Source organism: Zea mays, chromosome 10 (genome assembly GCF_902167145.1).
Source record: "Zea mays cultivar B73 chromosome 10, Zm-B73-REFERENCE-NAM-5.0, whole genome shotgun sequence".
Lineage (NCBI taxonomy): Eukaryota > Viridiplantae > Streptophyta > Magnoliopsida > Poales > Poaceae > Zea > Zea mays.
Window position 1 is genome coordinate 127,621,001 of NC_050105.1, and position 9,894 is coordinate 127,630,894.

Consider the following 9,894-nt stretch of genomic DNA (forward strand, 5'->3'; position numbering starts at 1 on the left):
TACAATAGAAAAGTAGTATGTAAATATATAGAATCAATTTTTATCTCTCGTCCTATAAATCTATAAATTTAAGATAGATTTTTTTAAGTTATAAAATATCACATTCTTAAATATAGTCTACTTCATTAGTTACATTCTAATTATTCAAAATGAAGGGAACTAATCTGAAACTATCAGATCTGCCGGCAGAGGAGGGCCACGCTCATCCGGTCATCCCGTCATCGGACTCGGTCGGACACAGGGTCCCGGACTCGGTTGGACACAGGGTCCAGCACTCCAGCAGCCAGCCGTCCAGGCACCAGGCTCATCCAGTGTTCGAGTCCTCGTCGACTTCGCTTTCCCGATTCCTAACCCCGCAGGCCGCAGGCTCGCATCGCCAAGCATCTTCCGCGTCTCTTCGGAGACATCTAGTAAAAGCATCTTCCGCTACTCCGCCCTCCGCCTCCCCCGTCTGCTTCGCAATCCGATCCGGCGACCGGCGGCCATGGATCCTGCGCCGCAGACGCACCCGATCCTCTCTTACGTGCTCTCCCGCATCCCCAACCTCTCCATGACCAAGACCCCCACCGCCGAGTTCGACATCGAGCAGCCGCCTGTGCACACCCCGTCCCCGCGGACGCCGTCCTCCGCGGGAGAGTTCGAGCTCGTCGAGCGCATGCCGGGGCTGCGCCACCCGTCCGTGCTCCGCGCCATGACCCGCGCCGTCGCCGACGTCTCCGCCGCGCGCTCCGCGCTGCAGGTGCTCGGCCCGCGCCCCGACCACGAGCTCGTCGACTCCTCCCGCGCCATAGTGGCCGCCGCCGAGGCCGGGGATTCGCGGATCCCCGCGGGCGACGTCGAGGCGTGCCGCGCGGTGGTGCGCCTCGATGAGACCCACGACGCCTACGAGGCCCTGCTGCACGAGGCCGAGTCCAGGCTCGAGAGGGTGTACCGCTCCGCGATGGAGGGGACGGACCTGGATGACGAGGCGGCGGAGAGCGTCAAGGATCAAGGGCCGGTCGCGGGGCCTGAGGGCGGGGACGCGGCGGTGGGGGAGGAGGTGGTGGCGGTGCTCAAGCAGGCCGAGGAGGGCAAGCCGGTGGACAGCGTGCGCCTCGTGGATCGCCAGCTTCGCCATCTGCCCGAGGCGTTCGGGAGGATCCTGGGGCTCCGTGTGCTCGACGTCTCCCGCAACCAGCTTGAGGTAACAAACTGGGCATCTTCAAGTATGTTAAGACCGATCTACTACTATTATTTGTTTAGAGTGCCTTCTGTAATGCTATTTCGGTTAGATGTGGATGAACATTGTTATGCTATTGTTTGGACATATTCCACTGTTATGGTGTAAATGGATGAACCGAATCATGTGATTTTGCGTATGGTATGCCTGATTGCTACTGTTTTAAGTCCAGGTATGTAGGATAAGTGCCTACACTGCTACTCCCAATTTGATATTACCTTTGTGATCTATGTACACATGGAATAAACTGCTAGTTACATTTTGTTAATTGCAAAAAATGATCAAATGAGTTGATAAATTGTATGAAAATGGTAAATCCAGACATCCAGTGCTGGGGCTTCCACTGGCCCACATCAGTGGGCCTTCCCGTGCAGATATGTTTCGAACGCAGTCAACGCACAACCAGGTGACTCAATGGGACATCTTTCACCGCTATACCAGGCCTGCCCTTTTGAGTTGACAAATTCTTACAAAAAAACTGCTAATTACATTATGTTTACTGCAAAAAGAAGTGAATGGGTTGTTTTTATTTGATAATTTAAATACTAGATTGATATTATGTGTTTAAGTGATTTTTTTTCTTGGGGACAAGGAGCAGTTATATTTTGGGTGAAAATAATTAGGCTATGCTGGTTTTAGTACTGAGATTGAGATCATGTAATATTTGGGTGACAATAGCTGAATTTAAATGTCCTTGCAAAAAACAAAGTATCAAGTGGTATAAGGCTGAAACTGTATTATAGTTGACTGAAACTGCTACATTTTACTACAAATGTTTTGCTTATATGATTAACTAAAACATGTATATCTTTGTACATATAGTTTAATCTATCATAAAATCCATGCATTTCTTGCTCAGTTTAGAATTTGTATATCATATAGTTTGGAATAGAACTAACTTTTGTTCTTTCTTCTTTCTTCTACTTCGTGGTATTGCTTGCCTGTACGTGCATGTGATTTTTGTATATTGTGTAATTTGTTTTGACACATCATTAAAAAAAGATAGACAAATGTTGTCTACAAAATACTAACTATCTTTCTCAAGTACTAATTAACCAATAGACTCTGAAAGTTTTTGAGTTGTAATTCAACAACAGGATTTGTATACATTGTGTTAATTAGTTTTTTTCCCATGTTTGACTAATTTTTGTCTCATGCTTGACTAATTTTTGTTCCATGCTTGATTGGTTGGTAAAATTATGTTTCATTGTCATTATAGGTTATTCCAGATGCTATAGGAGGACTTGGTCATCTTGAAGAGCTTTTTCTTACTGCCAATGATTTGGTATCTCTACCTGATACCATTGGACTGCTATCCAATCTGAAGATTTTGAATGTATCAAGTAATAGGCTTAGGGCACTGCCAGATAGCATCTCCAAGTGCAGGTAAATAACACTATATATTTTTTCTTTGTTTGGTAAATTATATTACCCAACTGATTGATATCAAACTTCAGGTCGCTAGTTGAGCTTAATGTGAGCTATAATGGTCTTACTTATCTGCCAACCAACATTGGTTATGACTTGGTAAATCTGCGAAAACTCTGGATTCATATGAACAAATTGCGTTCTCTTCCATCATCTGTCTGTGAGATGAGATCGTTGTATCTCCTGGATGCCCATTTTAATGAACTATGCGGTCTACCATCTCTCTTCGGGAAACTTAGCGGCCTTGAAATTCTCAACCTTAGCAGCAACTTCAGTGATTTGAAAGAGCTTCCTCCCTCGTTTGGTGACTTGCTAAATCTGCGTGAGCTTGACCTAAGCAACAACCAGATTCATGCTCTCCCTGACACTTTTGGTCGGCTGGATAAACTGGAGAAGCTTAACCTAGAGCAGAACCCTCTAGTCATGCCACCAGAGGACATTGTGAACAAGGGCGTGGATGCAGTAAAAGAGTACATGTCAAAGAGGTGGCTGGACATATTGCTCGAGGAAGAACAAAGGCGCATTGCGGCAGAGACCCCAGAAATGTCATCGACTCCTAAAGCTTGGCTGACTCGCAGCGTCTCCTGGGTCACGGACGTTTCTGAGAGTTTGGCAGGGTACCTAGGTGGGAACAAGTCAGAGAAAGATGCATATCTGGACCAGCAGTTTTGATACTTTATGTTTCTTTTGCCTAATGTGCATTCGCCCCATGTATACACAAATAACGTTTACCAAAAATCTTCATTACAGATGTGTTCCTGGTGAGTATACCGTACGGTTTTGCTTAGGAAATGGATGTGTTCCTAATGGGTCTGTCGTACGGTTTTACCGTGGTCCATTGAATAATAGTATCTCACAGCACTTGAGAGTACACTCAAGATAAACATTGTTCAGAGATCGACCTGTCTTCTGGTATTTGGCTTTCGCCCTTCGCTGTGAATTTTTGTTCCATGTACTTCCATTTCATCTGGGGTTCTTTGATTGATTTGGGGTTCTCTGATGGTTTAATTTTAAGATTTGTTTTTAATTCAGAACTATTTTGCTCCATTAGTACCTACCAATTTTACATGACCGACAATACCACGATCATGTTACGTGCTAGTTTTACCATGAAATGTTTAAGAACAACCGAGCCAAGATTGACTTATATTTGATTCTACTGTAGTATCATGGACGTCATTAAAACCAACTTCTGTTTCCTAATGCAGTCGACAAACTTGTTTGAAAAACCGTTTCGATAACCAACCATCTCAGGAGAAAAAGGTGTAAGATGTCGGTACAGAATGAACGAGTGTGAGGACAGCATGAATAAGTCAAAGGCTTCAGCTCTGTGCTGTTGGCTTCTGGAAAAGAAATTTGAGAGAAAAACAGTGGACAATTCTCTACTACTATTAAGAAGACACCGTAGGCGTCCACACTGCCGTGGCGCACGGTTCTGCCCTGCCTCCGACATCCTACCCTTGCCTCGCTCTTGATCGCGCAATCTCAGGAACCCTCCATCGCCGCCCCGCCATCATCGGCCCGCGCCCGTGCGCATGCCCCTGCCCCCGACATCCTCCCCCCACGCCCTTCCATCGGCGAACGCTCCCACTCGTTGTGCATCGTGCCCTCGCCCCCGTCAACCATCCCGTGCGTCGTTGCCTGCCCCCGCCCCCGTCCCTGCGATGCCCGTGGCCACATCGCCCCTCCCCCCGACGCGCTATGCGGTCTCCAGATGCGAGTCGGCTCGCATCCGTGGAAGGCGAGGAGAGACGGCGCATCGGCTCTCGATCCGCGCTCTACATGGAAGGTGAGGCAGATCGGGGGAGTGGCTCGTGGTAGTCGCCTCGACGTCGTCCTCCACGCCGTCCGGCGAGGTGTCGTCGCCCCAGATCCGGATCCCGCCCCCGTCATCGGCGCCTCCTCCCTCGCCCGCCCGAGACCCGCGCGTCGATGTCGCCCAATCCGCATCCCTCGCTCCGCCCGCCCCGACGCACGCGGGTTCGCCTCTGACACCGACCTGACTCGCCCGCCTTCACCTCTGCCCATGGCGCCTTCAAGACCCCCCATGGTGGATGCGCGACGCAACACAGAGGTCTTGCAACAAGCCGGCGTGTTCGTTCAAGGACGAGAGGGAGAACAACAGATTCATCCCTGCCAGGCTTCAGGTCAGGTGCGTGCGCATACATCCATGGCGGCACCACAGCCGCCACCCTCTTCCACCACCACCCCGCCCCCAACCGCTACACCATAGGAGCCAGCCGCCACCGCTGTCACCGCTGTGCACTCTCCCCAACCCGTGCGTTTCGCATTCCTCGTCGTCGCCGCGCTCATGTCCGCGTCGGGGTTTGTCGAGCCGTTCAGTGCGGCGGCAGCGGCCGACCTCCGCGTGTTGTGGCCCGCTGTATCGTGCCTGTACTATTTCTGTTATCTGCATCCTGTGCTGCATTTTGCTCTTCGTGTAGTATACTACAATTATGCCACACATATATCTCTGTACAGCTGTTGGGCCTAACTATTTTTAGGGTTTAGGGTCATTGAAAATTAGGCAGGTTTTTATGGTGGAATCATTTAGTAGGGTACTTCACCATATTTGAGAAATTGTAATGTTGCTTTTATTTGGCACAATTATCAAATAGGAAAATGAATTTGAGATTGACACAATAAGGATCTGTTTAGTTTCCTATTTGTTGATTATCTTCATCTCCTCACTAACTACTGATCGTACTGATAATTTCATAACTAACTACATTTAGAGTAATGAGTTCTCAGCTAAAATGCAGTTAATATGCATGCCACTACTTTGTTAAAGCGAAGATGCATGCCACTTCTTCTAGAGCAAGTGAATGGGGTATGAGTTGGATGTTTTAAGTCTTTGTTTGATGTGATGACTCATGCTCAATGTTCTTTTTTAGAGAGCAATCAAGTGAAGAGTGGGTCGATGGATGCGGGCGGGTGGGGCACGTGGAGGGGGAGGCTGCTGGAGTAGCGGGGAGTTGTTCCTGCTTGGGGGAGCTCTTCCTGATTGGGTCAAAGGTTCTTATATATATCTTGTTACCCGAATCTTTTTTATTAGCAGAAGTTTCAATCAAATTTATCTATTTCTGTTAATGTGTGAAGGATATTTTAAAACACTATCTCAATGGTTGTTCTCTCTATGTCTTCTCTTATCTACATGCAGGAAAAAAATCTACATGTCGATGGCGTGGATCAGAAAAATGGTAAGTTTTGCTTCATAGATGTATTAATATTTGGAATCTCAATCAACCCCTCTTGTTTTCCGTCTGCTAACATAATCGTATGGAACCCAACACAAAACTCAACGAGAATAATGATGCAATGATACATACATGTCCACAGTTCATACTTTTTTTTGAAGAAATAACACTTTTCTAGATGAGATAATTAGCACATGTGCAATGAGCCAATTACTGTCTTGTGTTATGTGAGCCATTGGATTTGATTTTTATATCCTAGAAAGTGATTCATGTTACACTTGACCTGAGATTCATGGAACCAATTGGTTGAGCTGCACATTCAAATTTTATTTGTTTTAATCTAATGAATAGCAATTTGTTAGCAGTGGAAGGACAAGAGTTCATTTTCATCTGTTAGTTATTGGGTGTAATTTTTATAGGTCGATAATTATGCATGTCTTTTGAGTAGGATCATTCCCTTGTCGCCTTTAAGCTAGAGTAAAATAAAATGTTCCCTTTGATGAGTTCACCATGTGGATTATGGTTTTTTTACTTCGGTCTGCTGTACAACCAGGGGATCCATGTTGGGCCTAACTATTTTAGGGAACCGGATCATTGAAAATTAGGCAGGTTTTTATGGTGGAATCATTTAGGAGGGTACTTAACCATGTATGAGAAATTGTAATGTTGCTTTTATTTGGCACAATTATCAAATAGGAAAATGAATTTGAGATCCATCATATCCTCTTCCCTATGCCGCCATCAACACCGCTCTTGCATCCTATGCGGGGCTGATCTAGACGTCGTCCTCGCCCGTCCCGTCTCCCTCTCTCCGGGAGGACACCTCGTGGCCAGCACAAGCTGGCCTTCTTCGACTTCGGCGACGCCGCTAGCCCCCACCACCCATCCCCAAACTCATCTTCGTAGAGGGTACACTGGTGCAGACCTTAGGTCCTAAAAGGCACGTGCATGTCGTGGCCCTGGACGAGGCGTTGCAGATCCCGCAGGAGTTGGCGGCGTTTGTGACTTGCTATGGTCAAAGCCTCCATGTCCTGGTTGGGTACGTATGAGCTTCACTCATTCTCTTCCTGTTTAGATTGCGAACTTAGTTATCAGGTCTGTTTTGGTTGCACTTGGAGCACCCGATAAATGACAATGCAATAGCAACTAGAAAATTAAATTTGGGCAGCCTTCTATTTTGGTTGCAAGCATCAACACTTCTTGGGAATGGTGGGATCTAGCTTCTCTTCTGAAGGAAGCTATACATGTTGTCAGTTGCGGCTATGAAAACATGACTGATTGGGGAAAAGAGGCATATATACCATATAACCTGATTTAGAGACTTTTGATTACTCTAAAAAAGATGTGTTGTACTAAGTAGATCAATGTATCTTGCAGATTGGCTGGAATTATGGATCAGTTGTAGAGGATATCTTGACTGGATTTAAGATGCACTGCCATGGTTGGTGGTCTATTTACTGCATCTCGAAGCGGCTTGCATTCAAAGGTTCTACACCTCTAAATATTTATGGTCGTGAAGCTGTCTATGAAAGGAAGATGAAAATTCAGCAAGTTGGATTGATTTATCTTTCCCCCCTATGGCTGATTCAGCAACCTGTATTAAATAGTCTATTTGACATTTGATATTTCAATGTTGTTATAGGACTATATTGTACAGGACCTTGAAGGAGCTGACCATGTGACAGACCTTGATCATAACCATGTTGCAGAGTTGAAGATATTAGGACTATATTAAACATTGCTGCATATAGCATCAGGTACACAATTTTGCTCTCATTTTTATAAAATAAATATGTACCAAAGGTCTCAAACAACAATACTCAATTTGAATGGCACATACTTTGGAGGATATGATGACATCAGACTTAGAAGTCAAACAACATCAAACTTATCATCAGGTATGTTTTGAATTATCTTACGTTTTTTAGATTGAAAATAACTAATTCTGAAACCTTATTTTCACTCTGAGCCTGTGAGGACAGTTTATCATTAGTTAATCAGCACTTTATATCTGTTATTTGCCTATTAGAAGTTATATCCGTGATCCGAGCGACGAGCGAGACTAGAAGATACGCCTCTTCGACAGGTGAGCGCAGTGCTGTGAGATGCAGTTCGTTGCGATGAAGCGGAGAGATCTGTTGGAGCTCTGCCGGCAGCACGGCTTCGCCACCCGCGGCTCCAAATTTGTCCTCACAGGCGCGCTCTTGGTATGGCCCCCAAAACCATTGCTTTTCTGGCAATCTTGCCCATTGCAGGAAACTTCAGATTTCCTTACTTTATCTGTTTTGTTATATGAAAAAAATTAAAAAAGGTAATATTTTTTTAAAAAAAAACAAAACCCAAGCCATTTTCATCTTTTCGTAAATGAAGTCGTGAGTAACCGTGTGTGGATTGTAGTCTCTGTCTGCAACACACAGTCCAATTGTTTGAGTGAACGAGCCAGACTAAGTCCCTCAAGATTGGTCTCATATATCATCTATGCAGTCATGCTAATCCTGATTTACATCATTTGTGACCAAAATGCAAGTAACATGTTTGTTTTGATTTCCCTTAGGCCCAACGTGGTCCAGGAGGTGTTCCTCTAGATGGCAAAGGACCATCTTTTCCTAGCCGCTGTTATAACTATGGAATGGATGGGCACTGGGTTCGTGATTGCAAATCTGGTGACTGGCGAGATAGGTGCTTTCGGTGTGGAGAACTGGGCCATATAGAAAGAAACTGCAAGAACAGTTCTAAGGATCTGAAGTATTTCCTGGAATTTCCTAGCTACCTTGCATGTTCCTTTCTCTTTAAGTATCTACACGTTTTCACTGTAAGGTTCACCAATACAGGCGTGGGAGGAGCTACTTGAGGTCTGCATCTCCTCACCATGGGAAGGTTCGAAGGAGAAGCTACTCAAGGTCTCTATCTCCTTACCTTGGAAGGGGCCGAGGGAGAAGCTACTCAAGGTCTCCATCTCATTATCATCGGAGGGGCAGAAGCTGGAGTTACAGGTATCACATTAAACCTTGGTTGGTTATCGTGTGATGCATAGTTTCTTGTGTGCTTGTTATGGGTGCAATTGAAGTGTGGGATGTAATGCTACTGTGAGGCCTGCCAAGAGGGAAATTGCAGTTGTTGTGTTCCACTTGTGCTATATGTTGATGTGTTGGAAGTACTTCGATTTGATTAATCTTTGCAATTTTCTAATTGGTATCTGATGTTGTTAAGTAATGCCAAAGTTAACTGATTATAATTATTGCATGTTAAACACAGCTGCATTATATGCAAAGAAAAAGTTTCCAAACAAAAACCTGTCCTCCAAGGGGAAAAAATGGCTCTGCTGAATTACTTTATACAATGCAAAGTATAGGAAAAGACGTGTCCTCGGATTCCTAAATATTCCTATTTTTTTCCAATTAACAGTTGGTCGCAGTCGCCAAGGAACAACTCTAAGGCTTATGGTGAAGAATTGCCATCAATTAGATCTGGTTACAGCCGCGGTCCCAGGAGGAGCTCCCCACCGATGGAGCGAGCTGAATGCAATGGTGGTAGCCCCATGAGAGGTGAAGCTCGGGGGAAGTGACAGCGACCTGTAAAATCACTCTGGGATTGTGAAGTGTCAAACATTTGTTCTAAACTTTTTGGTGACTATGTGCTGAGACATGAACTTCGACACCAGAAGAATGTTTAGCGGTGGGTTGTAAATTCTCAGTAAAGCTCTCCTGAATGTTGTTGGTTATATGCCGAGGCATGTGACCTGATGCCTGAAGAGTTTAGCGGATTGGTGTTTGTGTAGAATATTGCCTCTGCTTACAATAAGAGTCAACTATGAATTTAAGTTGAATTTGTAGAAGTATAATGTCGTGTTCAACATGGTAGGAGGCTCTGGACGAGCTGATTTAACATCACGCCATCACATATGAGTGGTACGCCATATGCCGTGGGGGTCCTATGTCCGTAGCCTAGGTGGCTTGTCTGTAGTCAAGCCCACTCGTGCGTGTGCATGGCGCCCTTCTATGGGAACATAACAAAAAATGAGGGTTAAGTGATACTAAAGGATGCAATATA

The 9,894-nt window shown here is 45.4% G+C and overlaps 2 protein-coding genes across 7 annotated transcripts; both read left to right on the forward strand.

The window, feature by feature from the left end:
* The first annotated feature begins 289 nt into the window (after positions 1-289).
* Positions 290-3,528, forward strand: LOC100283123 (uncharacterized). Its single transcript, NM_001156025.2, has 3 exons — positions 290-1,183; positions 2,439-2,605; positions 2,677-3,528. The coding sequence occupies exons 1-3, from the start codon at positions 485-487 to the stop codon at positions 3,317-3,319; spliced, it is 1,509 nt and encodes a 502-aa protein (NP_001149497.2). The 5' UTR covers positions 290-484; the 3' UTR covers positions 3,320-3,528.
* A 3,698-nt stretch (positions 3,529-7,226) lies between these two features.
* Positions 7,227-9,670, forward strand: LOC103641764 (serine/arginine-rich splicing factor RS2Z33). 6 transcript variants are annotated; one of them, XM_020545781.3, is made up of 7 exons: positions 7,227-7,330; positions 7,554-7,601; positions 7,692-7,742; positions 7,874-8,051; positions 8,399-8,589; positions 8,676-8,837; positions 9,250-9,670. In XM_020545781.3, exons 4-7 carry the CDS (start codon positions 7,950-7,952, stop codon positions 9,407-9,409), a joined length of 615 nt encoding a protein of 204 aa, XP_020401370.1. In that variant the 5' UTR covers positions 7,227-7,330; positions 7,554-7,601; positions 7,692-7,742; positions 7,874-7,949; the 3' UTR covers positions 9,410-9,670. The 6 variants fall into 6 exon arrangements, with proteins under 6 accessions (XP_020401370.1, XP_008663314.1, XP_020401371.1 ...); XM_008665092.4 differs by having other exon boundaries at positions 7,487-7,601; positions 7,708-7,742; positions 9,250-9,662; XM_020545782.2 differs by having other exon boundaries at positions 7,708-7,742; positions 9,250-9,625.
* The last annotated feature ends 224 nt before the right edge of the window (positions 9,671-9,894 follow it).

What these genes read in the sequence shown, in the direction of transcription:
- LOC100283123 (NM_001156025.2), top strand. Translation starts at nt 485, where the DNA reads ATGGATCCTGCGCCGCAGACGCACCCGATCCTCTCTTACGTGCTCTCC. An exon ending in TCTCCCGCAACCAGCTTGAG is followed by an intron (nt 1,184 to 2,438) that starts GTAACAAACTGG and finishes TTGTCATTATAG; the next exon opens with GTTATTCCAGATGCTATAGG. An exon ending in GATAGCATCTCCAAGTGCAG is followed by an intron (nt 2,606 to 2,676) that starts GTAAATAACACT and finishes ATCAAACTTCAG; the next exon opens with GTCGCTAGTTGAGCTTAATG.
- LOC103641764 (XM_020545781.3), top strand. Translation starts at nt 7,950, where the DNA reads ATGCAGTTCGTTGCGATGAAGCGGAGAGATCTGTTGGAGCTCTGCCGG. An exon ending in TCCTCACAGGCGCGCTCTTG is followed by an intron (nt 8,052 to 8,398) that starts GTATGGCCCCCA and finishes GATTTCCCTTAG; the next exon opens with GCCCAACGTGGTCCAGGAGG. An exon ending in AACAGTTCTAAGGATCTGAA is followed by an intron (nt 8,590 to 8,675) that starts GTATTTCCTGGA and finishes TCACCAATACAG; the next exon opens with GCGTGGGAGGAGCTACTTGA.